Raw genomic sequence first — 24,981 nt, forward strand, 5'->3', positions numbered from 1 at the left:
CTGGTATATACCGTTTCTTTCATACCTTTGGGGTGGGAAGGGGTGAGTGACCAAAGGGGGATAAAGGGGGATCATTCCTTTATTCTTCCAGTGATCATTTGATCTTTTAGGGCACCTTTTTATTTGTGTCTTATTCATTTGTGGGTGTTAGGAATCACAGTTTTTTTTCCAGCTTCAACACCGGTGTATCAGTTTGTGGGTGTTAGGAATCACATGATCTGCTGTATGAGCTGATTTTCTTGTCTATTATGCACTACAATTGTTCCTCTCAGAAGGTTTCAAATTAGCCCCTGACGCAGCCCTTGGTGGGCGAAACACGGCCTTTGTTGGGCAATTTGTTTATAAACGGTATCCAGTGCATTTTGTCTAGCAAAAAAGGTGCCGGTACTCAAATGCCAGGCCTCCCTTCAAGGGTGGAGTGATCATTGAGGGACTCACCCCACAATAGCCAGGACCCCTGCAACCAGTCATAGAATCTACGACAAGGCAGAATTTGTATGTAGAACCCGAGCTCTTTCATTAAAATACGAGAACCATGGGTCAAGTTTAGCAGACAGTGGACAAGGTGCCGGTACTCAGTACCCCCAAGTACCCCCCCAAAAAAGCCCTGACGGTATCTTCAATAAAATCTTTCTGATGTTATATTGATCTGCTGGCTTTCTTTCCCTTATTCATTCTAAAAACAGGTCTAGCTCAAAACATCTTAGTTTTAGTCCTGGACATTTTTGTTTTGTTCCATTATGGCTGAAAAAAGTCCAAATAATGCCCTTAACACGACCCCCAACATGCCTCCTTGAGATTTTGATGCACTGCAGATGAACAGCTTATAAAGACATCTGGAAAATGGGTTTCAAAAATACCGATTTGGTCATCTTGGCGAGAAAAATGTCCAAATGCAGCTTCATGCCACTTATTAGACGTGTTTTTCTTTCAAAAATGAGCCCCTAAAGCTCTGAGCTCTGAGAGAGCAGTTCCATCCCAGCACTGTCAGATGTCATCACTCACTTGTGTGCCTCATTCAATCCTGCCTGCCAATAGAAAATAGGTGGTTTCACCTGATGTGAAACAGGTTTTAAAAAGATAGAAAGGAAATTTTGTACCATGCTGTGTTTCTAACCCATGACTTGGCAGATGTCTGTACTTTCTAATGCATTGGATTAATTATCACATGAATGCTAAGTGGTTATTCATCTCTACTGCATTTTGCAACCATATCACAGACTTTATTACTAAGTCAAAAAAACTCTCTTCTGGTTTTATAAGAGTTATTTCATTACTTGGTTAATTACTACATTATTTGCATACATATTAAAAACAGAAATTGGCATCTATCTCTGAAAATGTTCCTTATTTTCCACTTTTCTTAAATTCAGACCTAGAGTGAAGTAAGGGGTCCTTTTACTAAGGTGCACTGAAAAATGGCTTGCACTATTGTAAATGTGTGTATTGGGCGCACGCAGGTCCATTTATAGCGCACCTAGAAAAAGGGCCTCTCCTTTTTTGGACCGAAAATGGCCACGCGGCAAAATAAAAATTGGCGTGCATCCATTTTGGGCCTGAGACCTTACCACCACCCATCAACTTAGCGGTAAGGTCCCACATGTTAACCGGGCGGTAATCGTCAGCATGCGCACACTGCCGATTACCACCTGGTTAGCGCCACGTGGTAGAAAGTAAAAATATATGTTCTGCCATGCGTATCGGACACACGTAAAAAAAATGGAATTGCCGCCCACGGCTCATGGTAGCCAGGTGGTAGTTCCAAATTGATGTGTGTTGGACGCGCATATTTGCCTTTGCGCCTTAGTAAAAGGGCCCCTAAGTTATTTGGAAGAAGAAAGTACTGAAGATCCTGTGAAAAATCCAGTTTTTCCTTCATTGTTTTGACTTATTCACAGAAGTATTATGTCACTATTTAATATATAAAGGCAGATTTTAGGGAGAACCTATCTTAATACATTTCTTGATTAGCTTTCGAAGGTTGCCCTTCTTCCTCAGGAAGAAGGGCAACCTTCGAAAGCTAATCAAGAAATGTATTAAGTTATGTCCAATAAAAAAGGTATCATCTTATTTTCTTTTCCATGTTTTATTTTGTTTGATTTCTATTGATAACCTTAAGAGTGGACTAACACGGTTACCACACTCCTCTACAGGGAGAACCTATAAATTCAAATCGAGAAGTCCAGGTCAGGACAAGTATATTTTTGGAAGTATTTTAGAAAAGGATCCGCTGATGTAGAGCCTTTTCTAAAATACATGCAGGAATGGACATATATGTTCTGGCTGTGTGAGTGGTAGCACCCATTTTGCAGTAATCAATGTCTAAAACATCTACAGGAGCAGTGTGGCAACATAGACAATAACACAGCAGCACACACAAGTCATGGGCGTAGCCAGACAGCAGATTTTGGGTGGGCCTAAGCAAGAAGTGGATTTTCTAGGCACCATATAGAGAATTTCCCTCTAAGTGGGAACTATGTTTCTCTGTGATACATTGAGGGGCATAATCGAACGGAAACATCTATCTCCATGGGCGTTTATCTCCGAGAACGGGTCCGTGAAGGGGCGGACTGAACTGTATTTTCACAAAAAATAGACGTCCATGTTTTATTCGACAATTTGTCAGGTGGGCGTTTTTGTTTTTCAGCGATAACGGAAAATGAAAGCGCCCAGCTCAAAAACGAATAACTCCAAGACATTTATTCGTGGGAGGGGCCAGGATTCGTAGTGCATTGGTCCCCCTCACATGCCAGGACACCAACCAGGCACCCTAGGGGGCACTTCTACAAAAACAAAAAAAAAGGTAAAAGAGCTCCCAGGTGCATAGCACCCTTCCCTTGTGTGTTGAGCCCCCCAAATCCCCCTCAAAACCCACTGCCCACAAGTCTACACCATTACTATAGCCCTAAGGGGTGAAGGGGGGCACCTACATGTGGGTACAGTGGGTTTGGGGGGGGCGGTTTGGAGGGCTCCCATTTACTAGTACAAGTGTAACAGGTGGGGGGGGATGGGCCTGGGTCCACCTGCCTGAAGTCCACTGCACCCCCTAATAACTGCTGTAGTGACCTGCATACTGCTGCCAGGGAGGTGGGTATGACATTTGAGGGTGAAAATAAAAAGTTGTGAAACGGCATATTTTGTGGTGGGAGGGGTTTGTGACCACTGGGGGAGTCAGGGGAGGTCATCCCCGATTCCCTCCAGTGGTCATTTGGTCATTTAGGGCACTTATTGGGGCCTTATTCGTGGAAAAACAGGGTCCAGGAAAAGTGCCCTAAATTCTCGCTACAAACGCATATTTTTTTTCCATTATCGGCGAAAGGCGCCCATCTCTGATCGGCCGATAACCACGCCCCAGTTCCGGCTTCACCACGCCTTCAACACGCCCCCATCAACTTTGTCCGCATCCGCGACGGAGTGCAGTTGAAAACGTCCAAATTCGGCTTTCGATTATACCGCTTTATTCGTTTTTGTGAGAAAAACGTCTATCTCCCGATTTGGGTCACAATATAGGCGTTTTTCTATTTCGATTATAAGCAGGATTGTAACATACTTTGCACTGTCTCTGTAATACTTTGTAACTTACTTTGTATTGTCTCTGTGATACTTTGTACCATACTCTGTAAGCCGCACTGAACCTGCTATCGAGCGGGGGAAAAGCGGGGTATAAATGCTACAAATAAATAAAAAAAGTGGATGGGCACCAAATGTTCTCTCCCCCACCCCCACACCAAAAAAATATCTCAACTGGTGGGAAAATGCTTCTCTCCAGTCTCCACCTTGGTAGTCTACAGCAGGCATGCGCTGAAAACTGAGCATGCGAAGGTGCCGGTATTGTGGAGAGCAGCATTTTCATTACCATGTGTTACTGTTGGATGGGTCTGAGCCCTAAGTGGGTGGGCCCTGGCCCACCCAGGCCCACCTATGGCTACGCCACTGACACAAGTATGTGGGTATTTTGGAACATAAACCTGTAACTACCAGAACACAGATATGTATGTCAACAATTTTAGAAACCACATTCTGTCAATTAAGAAACATGCAATCATTTGGCACAATCGAAATTGGAGAGGAGGGGGGAGGGGCAAAAAAAAATCATAGTAGAGCTTCTCAAAATGAGCACTTTTCCCAAACCTTCCTGGGGACAGCTCTAAATCCCAATATCAACTTCCATGAATACACATGTATTTTTGGGCCCAAACCTATTCCTGTTCCAATTACGCCTACTTGCCTGATGCACATTTTCATGATTTGCACATGTAAATCCTGGCTTTCTAAAATTGATTTTTCTACATGTGTGTGAGATGCACCTGAGAATGCTGGTATATGCACATCCAAACTATCTATTAACATCCTAAAATAACCACCTTAAGCTATCAGACTGTTACTGAAAGTAGCTTATATGTTTGCCAGTAGCTAGTGAACATATAATTTGCTTATCCATATATTTAAAAAAAATTATAAGGGTGGAATCAGGTCATTTATAATGCTAAATGGCTACGCATTATCTGTATTAATTGTGCGTCAGGTTAAGGGCAGGGCAGATGTAGATTAAAAAATGATCTATTTAGCAATGATATTCAGCTTCTATATGCATTAATTACCCATTAGAATTTAGGCCAGATGAATAGCTGGCTAAAATTAAATGGATACTGTATTAATTTATTAGTCTGTGAGTCTGGTCAAGCTATGGGGTGCACAGTGCATCCTACAACCCCTCACACACACCACATACCCCTCCTCATTGACCATACACCTTACCCCCCCCCCCCCCCCACACATTCCACTGCACATTCTATACCCCCATCCACCACACAATTACATATCTCCTCTCACCTGTCACACAGCCCACACCCCGTTCACGTAGCTTCCCTCATCCAACACCCGGCACTCACCCTATCACCAAGCACACAATCACCTGCCAGATATAGACACAACAGACATGCAAATACATCCTGCTCCTGAACTCCTGCACCTAGTAACAAACACAACCCTCACCCCTATTCTGACACACATATTAATTGCAATGTGCTACGTCTGGCCTGTATGGAGGATGGAGTAAGACTGTGAGACCAAATCATTTTCACATTGTAGTGTCACTCTCATTATATTACACTACATTTTTCACTGAAGAGACTCTTTGGGCCCTGTTTACTAAGCCGCGTTAGTGCTTTTAGCGCGCGCTAACCATTAGTGCACGCTAATTGTGTAGGCACCCACAATATTTCTATGGGCGCCTACACAGTTAGTGTGCCCTAATTTTGTGCACGCACTGAAAACGTTAGCGCACCTTAGTAAACAGAGGCCCTGGTAACATATTTTTAGATAGGTTAGAATGTAGTTTTTTTTTACCAATGATTGAAATGTAGCCTTCATGAGTCTGTTTGACTAGGTAGAGAGCTCTTTTTGACAGAGGTCTGTTTCTCCATTTTCCTGAGATATAATTCTGTTTTGTGTGTTCCGGTGAAAGGGATGCTTTGCCTGTCTGCTTATTGACGGCAATTTTGACTTTTTTTTTTTATATATATATAAAGGTAAAACTAAGAAAAAGAGACACATCTTTGCAATTGCCTTCTGTCTTGTACTGTGTGCAACCAAATGTCCTTTTTGTGCATCCAAACCTTTCTCATTCTTTCAGTTTTCAAGGGTGCAAGTGTAAAGCTTTGAGTGCTCCTCTGATTGTCCTTTACAGACTTGTCAACCTTTCTCAAGTGAGACTTTTCCGTTGTTGTCACATGTCATTCACATCATTTTTGATCACACAAACCATCCCTTCCTGGTCCACAATCTTTATATTTTTTAGCCCTGTGATGCACAATACAATCATCACCATAAACAACCTGCATTCTGTGGTGAATTTTAACAATCAGAAATTCTATCACGGCGTGTCGCTTAAATTGCAACTGTTATTGCTCACCGCATGTTTTTATTTCATGAGCAATAATAAAGGAACTTCTTCACACCGACACTTCCTGTCAAATGAGGTGACGGAAGAGATTTTAAAGAACAAGTGAGCACGTTTAGCACGTCATTGCTGCCATCTGATGATGAATTATAGAGATGGAGGCATTACTTTTGATTTAACCCTCTTATTTATTAATTAATTTAGGGGCCCCTTTCACTAAGCCACGTAGATGCCTACGCACGGACTTACCGCATGACTACCGCAAGGTTCTTGCGGTAATTTCATCTTGGTGCGCGTCCGCTACATTCGTCTGAAAAATAATTTTCGGGCATGTGTAGTGGACATGTGCCAAGTGGCATCTGATGCGTGTAGGTCCTTACCGTCCAAATTCTTTACCGCTAGATCTATGGCTGGCGGTAAGGTCAGAAACCAAAAAAAATGGATACGCGGCAATTTTGATTTTGCCGCATGTCTATTTTTGGCAAAAGAGGCCTTTTTTTACAGGCGTGCTGAAAAATGATTCTGCGCATGCCCAAAACCCATGCCTACACTACCGCAAGCCACTTTTCAGAGCGCCTTTGTAAACGGACCGCTAATTTAGCTTCAGAGCATGTTTGCCTACCATACGATTTTAGACACAGGACAGATTTGATGATAATTTGCTTTCAGCACTTTCAAAACAAATTCTTACAGTAGTCCTTACGAACACCTGAATAAACTGGCTGATTATTTACACAGCTGAACGCAGCCATGCCTGCATTGAGGAAAGGGAAAAAATACAAATCAATGTGTTGGTATCTTTATTATTTGCAGCCCCCCCCCCCCCCATACTATTCAAGATCATTTTGTTTTTTTTAGTGTACCTTGTATTCTTTCATTTTGTTGTAATATTACCAGGACCCCCAGTCTCCCACAATTCCATGGAAAAACAAGGGCAAAAAAATCTGGCCATATTTTGTGCTCTCTCTGGAACTCTCATAGGACACCAGAGTTAAGCAGAAGTGGAAGCGTTATCATTCTACACATTTATCCCTCTCTCCTAATCAGAATTGATCCTGGTATGCTGTAAAGAGGAAGAAGAGGTCAGTGGCAGTGTCAAGACTCAGACCACTTTCTCCTCTTTTGCTTTGCAGGGTGCTCTCCTGCTATTCAAAGTAAACCATGATGCACCAGTCCACAGCTGCACAGGAGCAGGATGTGGCTACACTGCCACTGCTGTCATCTTCTTCCCTCTCCTCCTAATGGAAAGCTGGAAGGTACAGGAGAGAGACCCGAGGGTGTCTTTTACTAAAGCTTAGCTCAAGTTATCTGCAGCAGGACCCATAGGAATAAAATGGGCGCCTGCTGCAGATAACTCGAGCTAAGCTTTAGTAAAAGATCCTCTAAGTGATCGGATGTGGGGCAGAAAGAGTGTAAGAGGGTTGATGATGGAAAGAGTAAGGGACAAATGGAGCCAGGGAGAGTGAGAGCATTGGGAGTAGAGAAAGAGTGAGAGTACCGTATGGAAGTGAAGAGAGAGTGAAGGTATTGATGGAAAAAACAACATGAAGAGGGACAAATTTAACAAGTGAGGGAATCAGAGAGAGACTTTGGGCTCTAATTGAATGGTGTATGGACAGAGTATATGAGTTGTTTAAATACAACTCTGCACCCTTCAAAAGAACCCACATGTGACCCTCTATCTCTACCCCATTTACCTCTCCAGTGACTTTCCTATAGAAAGCAGAAGTGATACACCTTTGTTTCCAGCCCCAGATGCTATCATTTTGCAAAACGGCAGTGCTTAATCCCTCATAGTAATTTAAAACATACTGCTAAGTGTGAGTCTTTCAAATAAGGTTAGTTGGCAAGCTGGCTTCTAACAGAATGTTCTGATGTACTGTTAGGGTTAGACATTGCTATTGTCAACACCTTGAATGGAATATCATTAGCAATTTCCTTTAAAAGGGCAGAGTCTCCCTAGCAGGGACACATAATGAAATTACATTGAAATACTTTTAAAACAAAAGATGAGAAAATAGTAAAGCTCTGGAACTCAATGCTGGAGGATGTGGTAAGAGCGGTTAAAATATCTGGGTTTAAAAAAAAAGTTGGACAAGTTCTTGGAGGAAAACTCCATAGTCTGTTATTGAGATAGACATGGGGGAAGCCATTGGTTGCCCTGGAGTTGGTAGCATGGAATGTGGCTACTATATGGGATTCTGCCGGGTAGTTGCGACCTGGATTGGCTACTGCTGGAAGCAGGATACTGGGCTAGATGAAACATTGGTCTGACCTAGTATGGCTATTCTTATGTTCATATTTGAGAGGGAGATATCAGTGGACCACTGGGTCACCAGTGTACCAGGGCTCCATCTGAGGGGAAGTGGATCCTCAGCAGGGGGAAAATAGCCCCTTAAAGAAAATAACTGTCACCATGTGAGAGGGGTATTTTAAAAACTTCTCATATGTTGTCAGGGCCAGGAAAAGATGAGAAATATCTCGCAAAATGTTGACAGGATGTAATGAAGAATTGATTTGCATCTCATATCAACATTTTTTCAAAAACTATTGTTAAGATGGAAATTTGTTCATTGGTTTTATTTATTTATAGCAAAATAGAAAAGGAAAATATCACTCAAAAAAATGCCCAAACTCAGTCAAAAACAAAGAGTGAAGGCCAACTCACTAAGCTCAAACAACACAGAATGGTGGGTGAAAGAAACCTCAGATGACTGTAGTATCAATAGAATGTTTCCATATTGAGATATCATAACCACAGTTCACAGCTTCTATCATAGCTCTAAAAAAAAACCCCAGCCAAAACCATTTATTAACTGCCGAAAACACATGGTAGAAAATATTTTCTACCTCGTGGCACTTACCCGGCGGCAAATGGAAATGGGTGCATGCTGCATGCCTACCGCCGGGTAGCGTGTGAGACCTTACCGCTAAGTCAGTAGGTGGCGGTAAGGACTTAGGCCGAAAGTGGAGGCACGCTGGTTTTCATTTTGCTGCACGTCCATTTTCCGGCCCCTTGAAGAAAGGCCCCTTTTTCCAGGGTGTGGTATAAACTAGCACAGCACGCGCCCAAAAGATGTGCTCCCACTGCCACGGACCACTTTTTGCCACAGCTTAGTAAAAGGTCTCCAGAGATAGGACAACTATTTATGTGGTCTTATTTATGCACTAACACTGGCTCTGAAAATCGTGAGCTAACCGGACTCCACCCCCAAAATGTCCCTGGCTTAGTTGATTTGCACCTCGTCAGCAACTGGTCATTTTCAGCAAAAAATAACCAGTTAAGTGGCACTCAAAATTACCGTTTAGCCACAGACCAGTGAGTTAACTGGTCAGTGGCCATTCTCGGCCGGTTAACTCGCAGTGAATATCGACCGGACTATATTTTTGAAAGACACAATATTTAAACAGATACCTTTTGTGAGCAGAACACAATTATTTGGCATTTTTTTGCAAGTATTATTTAGGTCTCATTGATTTCATATGAATTTATATCCTACAGACATTCCGTGACGATGTTTCATCTTTATTAATTGAATGAAAAGCTACTGGGATCCTCCTCAGTTAACTTAGTTCTAGTAGTTGTTTGGCAATTAATATGTGGTAACATGGAATCTTATCATACTTTAGTAAATAAGGCCCATTGCAGAACATATTGTTATTTTATTATCATTTCTCTTAAAGCTACATAGATACAACTGTATAGAAAAAAGGAGTGTACTTTTTGTTTTAATGAGTGGAATGATAAATGTAAAGGTTCAAACAAAATCAGTGAATTATTGCTTCAGAGTTTGGAGAGGCAGGTATTATATATCGGTTTTTGATGTTTGGTTGGTATTCTGTGCATACTGCTTTAAGTTTAAATAATTGATACTTGGTTCTTGAATATTACATGGTCCTTTCAGTAAATTAAAGCACCTTTAATAAAACATTAACATTCAGTTCAAACCTAGTCAGATAATTAAATAAGAGTACTGCAAATAAAGTTCAGATTCTTTATTAATGTTATTTTATTGGTGCCATTGAATTTATTTTGGGAACAATTGAAGATTAAAAAAAAATATCTGTAAAAGAAAGTTAGGGCCCTGTTTACTAAGGTGCGCTAGCGTTTTTAGCACTCGCTAACGCTAAAGATACCCATAGGAATACGTAGGTGTCTGTAATGCTAGCGTGCGCTAAAAACGCTAGCGAGCCTAGAGTGCGGCTTCGTAAACAGGGCCCTTGATTTTATAATAGGTCGCCTAGATAAGGAAATCCAAGTCGGTGCGTGTTCTGGGACTATTTTATAAAGATGTTGTGGAGGGGGATTTTCGAAAAGACATCCAAGTCAGAATAGGGACATCCACGTCAGAATGTCCCAAACAGATGTCCATCTCACACGTTTTTTTCAAACAGGAAAATACCTTGAAATTTCCTGTTTGAAAATATGTGAGATGGGCGTCCGTCCGGACTGAACAGCCATTTTATAAACTGGAGCATCCAAATTATGAACAGGTGAAAACAAGGGACATGGACGTCTATATGGCAGCATTATTAGAAAATGGCCACACAGGTATGCGTGCAGAGCTCAGCTCATCGCGGGCTTACCGCATGCTAATCTGAAACTACTGCCGGCCAAATGCAGGTGCCGTTGTGCGCCATTTTGTCACACTAAGGAAAATAGGTAGCTATTTTCTAGTGTGGTGCTAACCTGGCGGTAATCTGGCAGCGCTGCACGAGGGCCCTTAACACTACCTCATTGGGTGGTGTTAAGTGCTCCCCCCCCCCCACATGGCTATTCGGTAAGTGAAACCTTACTGCATGGACATGCCATTTTTTTGGTCTGTTTACCCGCTGTGGTAAAAAAGGCCACAATGTGTGGCAAAAACGCCCCCCCCCCCCCACTAATGCAGGGCCCATTATACCACAGCTTGGTAAAAGGACAACTTAATAAACATTCTCTTTTATTTATATGTCACAATTCAATCATTACTGATTCTTTCTTGAAATATGGAATATTTTAGAAATTTGCATTCTTTCCTTTGATATGAAAAAATTATGTTTTTTTTTTAAAATTTATTTTCTTGCTTATAGGAATTGAATTTGGAACCTACTCAGCGCTGAAGAGATGCATTTGATGACTAAAAGTTTCCTATATGAAGGAAGTTCTCGGTGAAATTATTCAGTAGCCCAGAACTTTGAATACCTGGGTTATTCTGAAGGATATACATTCGCGTACTGCTGTGCCTAGAAACTTACCAAAAATGAAGGAAGACTACTGTTTACATGTAATTCTTCTTTGCCTGGGCATGGTTCATTATAGCCACGCTATGACTAGGGATAAAATGCACCATTTAAGGACATCACTTCATACTCACCGGGAAAGAGGAAAGGAAGGTCAAGTTCTCCATCGTTCAAAGAGAGGCTGGGTGTGGAATCAATTCTTTGTTATAGAAGAATACACAGGGCCGGATCCCGTGCTGGTTGGAAGGGTAAGAAGAAATGCTCACTTGTTTGTTTTATTTAAAGTGTTATGATACAAATGTAGACTTCTGTCCATATTTGTATAATAAAAATGTTAATTGCATGAACTGATTTATCAATTTCAATAAGTTATCTTGTATCTGTTTCTATGACATATGACTAGCTAAGGATGTGAACAGGGCAAAAATTTTCATTTTATATTTGGTTCATTTGGGATTTTTACATAACTTTCAGGCTTCTTTTCCTGTTTGTTTCACACATTTGTTTTAATAAAACATTTTTAGTGCATTTTAGAATGTTATAATGCATATTAATCTACTTAATATTTATTTATGTATTTATTTATGGTTTGCTTATATCCCACATTTTCCCACACATGCAGGCACAATGTGGCTTACAAAAAGTTAAATAAAATCATAAAATAGGAAACTTAGAAAAGTATACAAGGAGTAGACAGGATGAAAAACATCTAACAGGGTGAATCTAGCAGGGTAAGGGTCAAGGAGAGTACATCAGTCAACGGTGAAAAGTGGGGAGTAGGTCTTAGCAAAGAAATAGGTCTTTAACAACTTCTTGAAGAGGGTGTGGTCCGCTTGGGTTTTAAGATGTTGCGGGAGTGCATTCCAGTGCTTAGGACTCCAATAGCGGAAGGACGAGGCGAAGATCCTCCTGTACTTGACACCCTTACAGTTCAGGAAGTGCAGATGGAGATAGGAACAAGCAGCAGGATTGGCATTTCTGGGCGGTAGGTCGATCAAGGGGTGCATGTAATCCGGGGCAGCCCCATAGATGATTTTATGGGTCAAGGAGCAGAGCTTAAAGGCAATGCGCTCTTGTACAGGCAGCCAGTGTAATTTGAAACGCAAGGGTTCATTCATACTGTAGGTTAACGTGCATTAAATCGATTTAGGGGCCAACATTTAGTCAGTCCAGGTTAGCATTTCTTTACACACTGACCACCCATAGCTAAAGTAGTCCCATATCAGGGTACGACACTGAATATTCGGATCATTGTGGCATATCCACATAGAGTACAGACCAATAACTTGTCTATCCACAGTCTATAAGCTGTTTACTGCAACAGAAGCTGACAGAATATATGATCATATTGACTCTAATGGAGAGAGCATTTTTTTTCACCGGTATGTTGCTTGTAAGCAACTTTGACTGTATATGTGACTACTTGCATTAACCCCAAATGCAGGTTTCTGACCGAAATGCCATTGTTTGAATAGTGTGGACGTCGGGTAGTATACATATAATGTTTACAGATTGCTAGCATGATGTGCATAGTGACAGTATAAGATAAAAGGTCTCTATTTTTCTCTTTATATTTCATTTTTTGTGTGTGTGATTAATAAAATGTATTTAAGAAATTTTAGATACCGTATTTTTCGGACTATAAGACGCACCGGACCATAAGACGCACCTAGGTTTTAGAGGAGGGAAATAGGAAAAAAAATTTTTTTTCCTTTTTCCCTCCTCTAAAACCTAGCTGCTCCGGTGCATCTTGTCCGAGTTCGGGATCGCCCTCCCCTACTCACGTCACGCGATGTTCCCTGGTGGTCTAGTGACGTCGGGGCAGGAAAGAGCCCCCTCTTTCCTGCCCAGCGCGCTGCTCTCCGTCCTCCTGTATGCTGCCTGACGGTCTCAGCGAGATTCCAAATGACCGCCGAGATTTCAATTCTCAGCGGCCATTTTGAATCTCGTCGAGACCGTCAGGCAGCATACAGGAGGACGGAGAGCAGCTCGCTGGGCAGGAAAGAGGGGGCTCTTTCCTGCCCCAACGTCACTAGACCACCAGGGAACATCGCGTGACGTGAGTAGGGGAGGGCGATCCCGAATTCGGGGGGAGGGCGATCCCAAACTCGGACCTCGCTACCTTCGGACTATAAGATGCACCCCCCATTTTCCTCCCAAATTTGGGGGGAAAAAGTGCGTCTTATAGTCCGAAAAATACGGTAAATACAAGGGACACTGGCAAATGATTGATGCTTCATTGTTAAGTTTTGATCTGAAATAGCTGTGTGCTATGAGAGATCTTATAGCTTTTTGCCTATTAACATCTATTGCCGTCATGTTTTTTGTTTCACTTGATGTTAAAGCTACTGGCAATATGTTTTTTTTTATATGTTTACGATCTGTCACGGTACACATCTCTCCTTATATCTTGATTAAAAACAACACCATGGCAATACAGGTGTTATATTGAATGAATATAGGAGCATGTTGAATGAAAGATCAGCTCATGCTAAATAAAGCCATCATGCAGTGGCGTACCGGGGGGGAGGGGGGCGTGGGAGGGCGGTCTGCCCCGGATGCATGCCGCTGGGGGGGGGGGGGTGCCGCGCGCCTGTCGGCTCTTTGTTTTCATGCTCCCTTTGCCCCGGAACAGGTTACTTCCTGTTCCGGGGCAGAGGGAGCATGAAAACGAAGAGACGGCAGGCGCGAGGCACCCCCCCCAGCGGCATGCACCCGGGGGGGTTCTTTCGCCAGGGGGAGCGTTGTGCTGTTCCGGGGGGGGGGCGCTGCACCCGGGGGCGGGGCGCATCGGCAATCCGCCCCGGGTGTCAGCCCCCCTAGGAACGCCACTGCCATCATGGCTAGTGCTAAGAAAAGTAGAAATCTCAGTGTATCATGGATTGATTATAAGAAAGTCTTTGATAGTGTCTCACACTCTTGGCTAATATATTGCCTTGACATGTACAAAATAAATGTCAAATTGATCAAGTACATTAATTTCACCGTGAAAATGTGGTGAAAACGCACTCCATCTATGTTTATATTTATGTCTATTGGTACTTGATGAATCACTTTTTTTTTTAGCAAATAAGTCAAAGTGATGTACAAAATGTACATCAAAAATGTAATCAAAATAGAAAAAGAATGCCAATGATAAAAAGGAAAGAAACCATTCACACCAGAAGACAATCAACCAATGATATTACTATTATTACATAGTAATCAGGCGCAACTGCTCTGCACTACAGTGACAAATGTCTGGTAAAAAAAAAAAAGTAGGTTTTCAGGGCTACCTTAAAAGTTTACAAAAGAGGCTCAGCTCTAATGTGCAGGAAAGGACCATTCCAAAGAAATGAGGCCATAAAATAAAAAGTGCTTTTACGTGTTACTTCGTAACAGTATGAAAATGGACAAAATGCATTCCTAATATCAGAATCCAGTGAGAAATATTTCAGGGAGTCTCTTTGTCATCACTCTTGTTTTGTATAGCACCTAAATCCTTTGAGTGCAGTTCTTAACTCTTTGGGTTATGGATTTAGCCTTAATCCTAGAACTGGCAAAGCCCCAGTGGTTACATCATACCTGCTTTTTCTACATGACTTGAAGCTCTACAGTTCCAGTGATCAACATTTGGCAAGACAACTCAATTTAGGAAAAAGCTTTTCAAATGGCATCAGGATATATTTTGGCCTGGAGAAATATGCTAAGGCAACTTCCTATGAGGGAAATAAAATAAAACTAAAAATATCTCTCTGACCAATGATTGTGCCATCAAGAAACTTGAACAGGATTGGGCATGTTCAGTAAATATGTAGGAGTCAAGGAAAGAAGAAACATCAAGAACTATAACAAAACAGCAGCAAAAAGTATTACAGGAGATTAAAACTGATACTGAAAAGTGCTTTAACCTCAAAGAATAAGATACAAGCCATCGACCAGCTTGCAATTCCTGTTTTCACATAGCTTTGGAACTGTAGACTGGCCTCTTGAAAATTTGGATGTACAAACAAGAAAACTCATCTATGCTCATGAGGTAGCCTATAAGAATAACTGTATACCAAAACTATACATTCCTAGAGCTGAAGAAGGAATGGGCCTCATAGAAATATGTTATACATATACCCCCTGGTTATGTATAGATTGCCCAAAATTGAGCATGGATCTCAGATCCATCTGTAAACTAATTAGTCAATTAGGCACTAGCAATCAATTATTGGATTTAACAAGCACTTAATTGGCAATAATTAAGAGCCTTGCGACGTGTAAGCAGTATTTTGGTTATGGCGTTCAATGCGTGAACCGAACCTTGATGTAGCATTAGTGAAACATGCCGCATGTCGGCCAATGGTTCTTACATAGAGTTATTGAATTGATTTCACAAGGCTAAGTTTAGCGATAAAAAAAAATTGTTATATATAGTTTTTCAAGCAACTGTGGAAAATAAAGAATTTGTTACAAACTATAAGATGCTGGGCCAAGTGTTTTGATTTTTTAATATCTTCAGTGTCAGCATAATTCCCACCCCTCTCTGATTCTGCCCTGGATCACTCTTGAATTAACAGAAGAGTGCTGCAGTGCTCAGAACCAATATTCACTGGCACTGACCAGTAAAGTGCCACTGAATATCAGGCTCCTGGCCCACTCAGTATGGTTTATGTGGTCAAGAGCCTCTTCTGCCTACTTAAACTATGCTGAACATGGCACGAGTGGAAGCACCCTGGCATATGGATTGTGGGCCAATCAATCAGATGCACTAAATGGAAAATGTTTCAGGAATTTTCCACTGAGTTCAAGTCAGGGGCATAGCCAGAACTGCCATTTTGGGTGGGCCCAGATTTAACCTGGGCAGGCCCTTCCCACCCCTACCTCCGTACATATATATACAATACAGTTTGCTGTACATATATACAATACAGGGTTTTTTTTTTTATAACCCCTGCATCCATCTCTCCCTTTCTCTTCCAATCTATCCCCTCTGCCCCTAGTCTCATGTCTTCATGTTTCTCCCTAAGCCCTCACCTGTGGCTCAGTATTGTCCCTCCCCCACCTACAGCCTGGCATCTGTCCTCTTTCTGTAAACACCCTCCCCTGTCTACCTCAGAGCCATTGCCAGAGGTAATTCCTATAGGCAACCTGCACCAACCCTGCAGGCTTCCCTCTACCATGTCCCCACCAGTGAAGAAACAGGAAGTGATGTAATTGAGAGCAGGACGTGGTAGAGGGAAGCCTGTAGGGCTGATACAGATTGCCTATAGGAATTGCCTCTGAGGTAGGCTGGGGGTGCAGGGGGTTCAGAGAGAGAGCGGGACAGATGCCAGACTGTGAGCGGAGAAGAGAGAGAGAGAGAGGGAAGTGAGGTGCCACCAATGAGGTGTTTTGGGGGGGCCTCATGGACCACTAGGTTGGGTGGGCCTGAGGCAAGAATGGGTGGGACTATGCCCATCCGGGCCCACTTGTAGCTATGCCACTGGTTCAAGTTACCTCCTAATCAATGTCACAAGTGGATTCAATTGAGACACTTTGAGCAGCACCTTAAATATATCAATGGCACTGGTGAAGAACCGGGAAGTGTAAACATTTGTAAGTTCGTCTGTGCTGGCTCTAGACTGGCTTCATCCTGGTACAAGATAATTCAAGGAGCAAAATAATTTGGGTCTAAGTGACTGGCTAAAACATGGGAGAAAGACCTAGACCAGGAAATGTGATCAGAAATGGAGGCAATTGTGGATAAGTTCTCTGAACTTATTCTGTGTCCACAGAAATACCCCCAAGAATGGGTGCATGGATGCAAAGTGGATTTTGAATGCAACATCCTTTTATCAGGTCAAGCAGTGTAGCTTTCAGAAGCTAGTCAGCATTTTTTCTTATGCACATAACTTATTGGACACCTACAAAATTAACTAATTTGAGTTCAGAGAGATGTGATTAATGCTGGCCATGTGAGAAAAAACTGGGAACACTAAAGAATTTGACTGTGCGTATGTCCAAATGTTCTGGAGTAAGGTATGGGTTACCATGAGGGACATAATTGAGTGGGGCACCCAAGTTTTCCTAAGGGTTCCTTGCAGGACGTCCCGCGAAGGGGCAGGGAAACCCGTATTATCAAAACAAGATGGGCTTCCATCTTTTGTTTCGATAATACGGTCGGGGATGCCCAAATCTCAACATTTAGGTCGACCTTAGAGATGGTCGACCTAAATGTTGAGATGGTCGACCTTAGAGATGTCGTCCCCGGTTTTCGGCCATAATGGAAACTGAGGACGCCCATCTCAAAAAGGACCAAATCCAACTCATTTGGTCATGGGAGGAGCCAGCATTCGTAGTGCACTGGTCCCCCTGAAATGCCAGGACACCAACCGAGCACCCTAGGGGGCACTGGAGTGGACTAACTGATGCACTAACTAAACGGAAAAAGCCCTTCCCTTACCGATCCCTTAGTGATTCGGAAAGGAACGGGCATGCATGAAGGAAATCGAATGCAAATGAGCTGCTTGCTGTTAGCTCATTTGCACACGATTTCCTTCCTAAGGAGAGGAAGCCAGTGCAGAGCAGCCAAGCGTTAAGCATGGCTGCTCTGTGCATGCCAAAGACGGCTTCATACACGCAGACAAGCTGCATCTATAATAGCCATCTACAACCTTAAAAAAATGCAAGTCCAGGTGAAAATGTCCAAGTGACCTGAGTATGATATTTGAGGCTGGCAAAAAAGTTTTTAAAGTTGTTTTTTTCAGGCTGGGAGGGGGTTAGTCACCACTGGGGAGTCAGGGGAGGTCATCCCCGATTCCCCCTGGTGGTCATCTGGTCAGTTTGGGCACCTTTTTGAGCCTTGGTCGTAAGAAAAAATGGACCAAGTAAAGTCGGCCAAGTGCTCATCAGGGACACCCTTCTTTTTTCCATTATCACTCGAGGACGTCCATCTGTTAGGCACGGCCCAGTCCTGCCTTCGCTATGCCTCCGACACGCCCCCGGGAACTTTGGTTGTCCCCGCGATGGGAAGCAGTTGAGGACGCCCAAAATCAGCTTTCAATTATGCCGATTTGGGCGACCCTGAGAGAAGGACACCCATCTCCCGATTTGTGTCGAAAGATGACCACCCTTCTCTTTCGAAAATAAGCCTGCATGGGTTGCATATTTCATTTCTCTGAATCACTGGCATGTGGAGACTCATTTTCAAAGCACATGGACTTACAAAGTTATATGTGTTGTTACTGTGTAACTTTGTAAGTCTATGTGCTTTGAAAGTGAGCACCACAGTATTCTAACTCGGCATTCATTTGGTCTGCAAACAGAATTGAAATAACATCATGGTAAATTGTTTAACCTACTAATGATGGTAACTATTCAAATCATTTTACAATGTTGAAAGGATACTTTCTGATTAGATTGTATGATGTGGTGGAATACAGTGTATCTTACAGAGAAATATGAACGAGTGGCAGCAGAAAAGTTGAATGCACTGAGGAAATATGACTTGGTCTGGGCTACATTACAGAGCGATGACTTTGATATAGCAAGGCAGTTTACCACATGAGTTGAAATGATGTTAACTCTGGCTTCTGGTGATAGCATTGCAGTTTTTTACTTTGAGGTTCTTTTACTGATGTGGTAGTGTCATTAGAGGTCAGGTTGCCAAATAAGGGAGCACACTCCTTTTTGAGAGTCTTAGACCCTAATAATACCATGAAAGCCTTACCTTTGGTTGCAAAAATAATTAGTATTCTATTAATTTTCCCCACAGATTGCTAAAAATAAGCAGACAATGGCTGAATACCACCACTTTTTGTTCCTCTTTTAGTCCCACTCCTGGAACTATTATGATTCTTTGTCCAGCTTTGTCTGACTCAAAAATTATTTTAAAAAACGATTTATATGATTAATTCTGAAGTTAACCCCATAATATTGACCTCCAATTTAAAAAAAATGTATTTACCAGCCTTCCTGAATAGCTATTTGTCTTGGCTTCCTTGCCAACGAAGATATTTGTGAATTAAAGAGTTGAGCTAAAACGTGGCCTGCAGTAGTGTTACATAAGTACATAAGTAGTGCCATACTGGGACAGACCAAAGGTCCATCAAGCCCAGCATCCTGTTTCCAACAGTGGCCAATCCAGGTGCCTGGGATTGCTGCGTGTGAAGGCCACTTTTTTACCGTGACCGTAAAAAGCCTTTTTTTCAGTTGACGTCCTTAATGGTTGTGTGCTAATTTCACTATTAGCATGCGGCCGTTACTTCCCGAGCCCTTACTGCTACCTATTTACTTGGCGGTAAGGGCTCACGAGCTAATCCATTGGTAATCAGGCAAGCCTACTCCCCACCCCCCATGTAATAAAATAATTTTTATTTTCTAGCATGGGAAATGGTGTGCAGCAAGCACACTCAAAAATTTGAAAAAAAAATGCACAGAGCAATTAAATTTAGAAACTATTGAATATATGCCCTGATTATAAGGTATTGATTTGGCACTTATATCCAAAGTCACTTTATGATTATAAATAATGTAGCCTCATAAACCCAGGGTACCATGAATTTAGGACATCAACTGAAATGACTAACATCATTGGCGCCACCACCATCCGAAAACACCTGCAGAGTAAAAACTCCCAAGATCTCAACGATAGAAGAAAAAAGGTCTGCAGTAAAAAATGGTGGAGGAGGATTTTAAATGTGACGAATTTTGATATAAGTGCTCAAACAATAACCCAAATTTACCTCTCTATCCTGCTTATAATCGAAAGAGAAAAACGCCTATATTGCGACCCAAATCGGGAGATGGGCGTTTTTCTGGCAAAGGCGCCCAAATCGGTATAATCGAAAGCCGATTTTGGGCATTTCCAACTGCACTCCGTCACGGAAATGAATAAAGTTGACGGGGGCATGTCGGAGGCGGAACTGGGGCATGGTTAGCAGCCAAGGAGAGATGGGCGTCTTTAGCTGATAAGATTTTGGGTCACTTTTTTGGACCCTTTTTTTTCACAAACAAGTCCCAAAAAAGTGCCCCAACTGACCAGATGACCACTGGAGGGAATCGAGGATGACTTCCCCGGACTCCCCCAGTGGTCACTAACCCACTCCCACCAAAAAAAAACCACTTTACAAACTTTTTTTCCAGCCTGTATGCCACCCTCAAATGCCATACCCACCTCCATGACAGCAGAATATGTTCGATCCTCTCACAGCCTTTCCCTGGGTGAGATGTGGCTCTCGGGTGCACTACAGGGTCACATCAGCATTGCATTGTGGTGGGTGTAGGGTATTGGGCTCCGTGATTTCATTAGCTTGTGTTACAGTCTCACGATGTTGGTAGTTGGTAGGTTCTTCTCCCATGGTGCTTTTCCCCCTGCCTACTGGGTCAGAGTGTGCCCTGTTGTGTTTCCTGTTGTAGTCCATGAGGTAGTGGCCATTTTGTAAGCCAGTTTTAGTTCCCTTTCCTGTGTTAGCCACGTTAGAGAACTTAGTTCTTACCTTGAATGTGGCTGAAAGAGGGCATTGTACAGCATTCTGCCAGCTCTGACCTACTGCTCATCTCAGTACCAGGGGGACTCATTGCCAGTGGGGCACAACCTCTGATCTGCAGTTAACTGTGAGTAAAGGTGGTTATTCCAATAAAGGATGTTTTCGGAGAGATTAGTCTTCAGGTGTCAACTGGTGTGTCAATGTTATATAGCAGCAACCAGTCCTAGAGGCCTGCGTGTATGCAGGTCCCTGGAGCACCTTTAGTGGGTACCGCAGTGCACTTCAGCAGGTGGACCCAGGCCCATCCCCCACCACCTATAACACTTGTGCTGGTCAATGGGAGACCTCCAAAACCCACTGTAACCACATGTAGATGCCCCCTTTACCCCTAAGAGCTATGGTAGTGTTGTACATTTGTAGGTAGTGGGTTTTCAGAGAGGGGGGTTGGGAGCTCAGCACCCATGGTAAGGGAGCTGTGCATGTGGGAGCGTTGTCTGAAGTCCACCGTACTGACCTCTAGGGTGCCCAGTTGGTGTCCTGGCATATCAGGGGGCCCAGTGTACTACGAATCCTGGCCCCTCCCACGACCAAATGGCTCGGATTAGGATGTTTTTGAGCTGGGCATTTTTAGTTTCCATTATCGCTAAAAAAAACAAATGCCCAGCTCAAAAACGTCCATTTTTCGAAAATACGGTTTGGCCCGCCCCTTCACGGACCCCTTTCTCGGAGATAAACGCCCATGGAGATAGGCGTTTCCGTTCGATTGTGCCCCTCCACGTGTACGTTTGGGAAGCTTGCCAGGTGCCCTTGGCCTGGATTGGCCACTGTCGTGGACAGGATGCTGGGCTTATTGGACCCTAGGTCTTTTCCCAGTGTGGCATTACTTAAGTACTTATGTAAGTTGGAAAACTCAATTAGAAGTCTAAATATCATAAAAATCACAAAACAGGAACAAAAAAAGTGGTACTTAACTTCACAATGGAAGTGCTATAAAGCACCAATCCCGGTACCGCTCTTAACTTTGTTCAACCCGAATGTTCTGAACATGATGTCTTAAGTCCACAATAATTTTCAATCAGACATGTACATCTTATGTTTTTCAATTTTCTATCTAGCGTATATGTCTTATGTTTCTCGAGAGTTATAGGAATCCCTCTGTTTCGCTACTTCATCAGGAGAAAAGTGACCATTTTTCCTTTCCATCAATGCGAATCAATGCAGCAAGAACAGAAATACCGCAGGAAACCTGGGCATGCCCAATGATAATACTATTTTTTGTCACGTGCTACTTGCATGGTAGCCCTACCGCCCTGTTGTAAAAGGGGTCTTTTATATAACCATGTAACTGTTGTTTTAAATAATGCTTCTTTTAAAACATAGGGTTTTGGGGAACAGTGTTACCATGTAGAGTAGGTATCCTTAGAATTATTACTTGGGGAAAAATATCTTTTGTTTCTACTGTTTGCATGACTTCTTGTCACTGTCTTGGAGATGGTCCCGTGTTAAATGATATTGCTGGAATATAATATTAATAAAATTGATGTACTGTGATTTATAGAAACAAGAGAAGTATATTTTTAATCAGGTCATTTAACATCTTTATAACCTCTGAATTTTAAAAGCTTGTTTGACAAAAGGCCATGTATTGCCAAGAGCATTAGAAATATTGTGAATTTAACCTTCTTAAAAAAAAAAATCTTAAATCGGTCTGGAGGGGAAAAAGTCAATTAAGTGATATTGACTTGATTGCCGTACAAGCATTAATCATGAGCATTATGGTTATTAATATTGTATCTTTAGATCACAGTATTTTAATGAAAATAACATTTTATATTTTAGCATTTGAACCAAATACATCTCACAAATTGCCTGACAAATCATTTTAAAATCACAGAGGGGTCCTTTTACTAAGTTGCAAGAAAAAGTCACTGCAGTTGCGGTGGGGGCCATTTTTCCTGCGCTCCAGAGCCCTTTTTACCGGAGCGGATAAATTCCCCCTTCCAAAATGGTCACGCGGTAAGATAACCCTTACGATCTGGGGTGCACTTACTGCCAACCATTAAGGTTTTAGTAAGGGCTCCTGTGATAACCCAGCAGTAACCGGGCAGCGCACGGTGATGCCCAATTACCATCAGGCTAGCGCCACTCTACACAAAAAAATTCCAGAGTGCCGGAAATGGGGCGTGCTCCAACTGCAACTGCCACCAGCAGCCACGCTGAGCCACTTTGTGAAAGACCCCCAGAATAAGTTCAAGTTAAACTTATAGGTCCTTTTACTAAGCCGCGGTAAAAGGTGGCCTGCGGTAGTGTAGGCGTATGCATTGGGTGTGCGCCGGGCCAGTTTTTACCGCATCTACAATTTTTTTTTTAATGGGATGAAAAAATGGCCTGTGGTAAAAATGAAACCAGCATGCGCCCAAAACCGGCCTGAGCTCTTAACGCCACCCATTGATCTAGCGGTTAAGGCTCACATGCTACACACATGGCGACCGTTGATTACCACCGGTACCGACGTGCATAGGAAGAAATAAATGAATAATTTTTCCAAGCATTATGGGTGTGCACCAAATCTGAAATTACCACCAGGAGGGTGCGCTGGCCTGGTGGTAGTCTCATTTTGGCACGCGCGTAGAGCCTACCACAGCTTAGGAAAAGGGCCCCTAAGTAACATAGTAGATGATGGCAGATAAAGACCTGTACAGTCCAGAAGCTCTTGTTCAACTTGATCATATACATATAGTCTACAATGACAGACCATTCTTTAACTCTGTAAAACACTCATGGAAAATATACATTAGAAAAGATATTCAAATTCATTTAAATGGCCAGGAGAGGTTCCTGGCTGTTTAAATCACTTGTGTGAGACAATCTAGGGATATCCATTCTAACCACCTATGCCAAAACCGACTAGTTTGTGGGTGGTCTGGGTTAGAATTAGGATGGAGCTCAAACTTAGGAGCCCTTTTGCCAAGCAGCAATAAAAGGTGGCCCTCAGTGGCATCACTGCATGGGATTCCTGCATGTTGAGGCCACCTTTTACCGCAGGAGGCAGTAAATGGCTGCGTGGCCATTTACTTGTGGAACCCTTACCACCTGTTATTTAGGAGGCAGTGAGGGCTCCGCCAGGCACGCCCACTCCCCACCCACCTGTGCTAGAAAATAAACATTTTCTAGAGCCAGAAATGGCACGTGGCAGACCCGGAACTACCGCCAGGCTCCGGGGTGAGCCCGGCAGTAGGGCCGATTTGCCACGTGCAAACCTGGCAGTAATCCTACCGCCTCTTCATAAAAGGGTCCCTTAGCTAGTTAGTAAAACAGCTGTCCTAACTTTATGTGCGACTTAACTGACACTGATCTAAATATCGGCTGGTATCCTGTTAACTCATAATGAAATAGGAACACACAAAAAAACTAGAAATAGGTGAAAAAACAATGCAGGTTTAGCTGAGAGCTATTGCCTAAAATGGAAGGTTGTTACACACTAAAACAAGCTCTCACAAAATGCACAGCTTCTTTTGCTAGACTTAAAACTTGCAATTTGTGATGAGGTATACATTAACTTTACTGCAAACAATAAACCTGTGGATGTAATTCCCAATATAACCAGAAGTTGCCATAGAGCTATGTAGCTATGTTTACCTCTTGTCAGATAACACAAGCTGCAGTAAAAGGACCCCTGCGGTGTCATCCTCCTGCAGGTTTGCTGCATGCTGAGGCCCCCTTTTACACCAGCTGGTAAAAAGATGTTTTGTTTTTAAACAGAAATGGACATGTGGAAAGATAAAAATTTGCTGTGCAGCCATTTCCTGGGGAAGCCCTTACCACCTTTTATTTAGGAGATGGTAAGGGCTCTGGTGCTAACCTGTCTGTAACTGGGTAGCACGTGGTGCTGCCCGATTACAACCGGGTAAGCCCCCAGCGCTGAAAAAATAAAATTACTTTTTGAGCACCGGAAATGGCACATGGCAAACACTGACATTACTGGTAGCCCGGCAGTAGGGCCGATTTGCTATAAGCCATTGCCAGGGTAGCCCCACTGTGGCTTCGTAAAAAGGCCCATATAAAATTTGTAACAAGGTAGACACTTAAAAGGCATTAAAAAAACCCATAAGTGCCTAGGTTTACTAAGCGGCACTATGGGCGTGTTAGTGTTTTTAACACGCATACATGGTTTGTGCGCATTAAACGCTAATGCGCCCATAGAAATGTATAGGCACGTTAGCATTTAATGCACCTTAAATTTGCAGTCGAGTTAAAAATGCTAATGCACCTTAGTAAACATATCCCTAAGAGGGATCTAGCAAAGCCTGAGGAATGGTCAGACTAATTGTCCATCTAAGCCCAGTATCCTACTTCTAACAGTGGCCAAGCCAGGTCATAAGTACCTGGCACAAACCCAAATCGTGGCAACATTCCATGCTA

At 42.7% G+C, this 24,981-nt stretch overlaps 1 protein-coding gene across 2 annotated transcripts in view; it reads left to right on the top strand.

Annotated features, from left to right (window-relative positions):
• CDH11 (cadherin 11) overlaps nucleotides 1–24,981 on the top strand; it is a 235,955-nt gene that overhangs the window by 158,904 nt on the left and 52,070 nt on the right. For both annotated transcript variants that reach the window (XM_030204494.1, XM_030204495.1), the window contains exon 2: nucleotides 10,976–11,373. In XM_030204494.1, coding sequence (XP_030060354.1) covers nucleotides 11,146–11,373 — 228 coding nt within the window. In that variant the 5' untranslated portion in view covers nucleotides 10,976–11,145. The remainder of the gene's footprint in view (nucleotides 1–10,975; nucleotides 11,374–24,981) is intronic.

This window comes from Microcaecilia unicolor, chromosome 5 (assembly GCF_901765095.1).
Source record: "Microcaecilia unicolor chromosome 5, aMicUni1.1, whole genome shotgun sequence".
NCBI classification, from domain to species: Eukaryota; Metazoa; Chordata; class Amphibia; order Gymnophiona; family Siphonopidae; genus Microcaecilia; species Microcaecilia unicolor.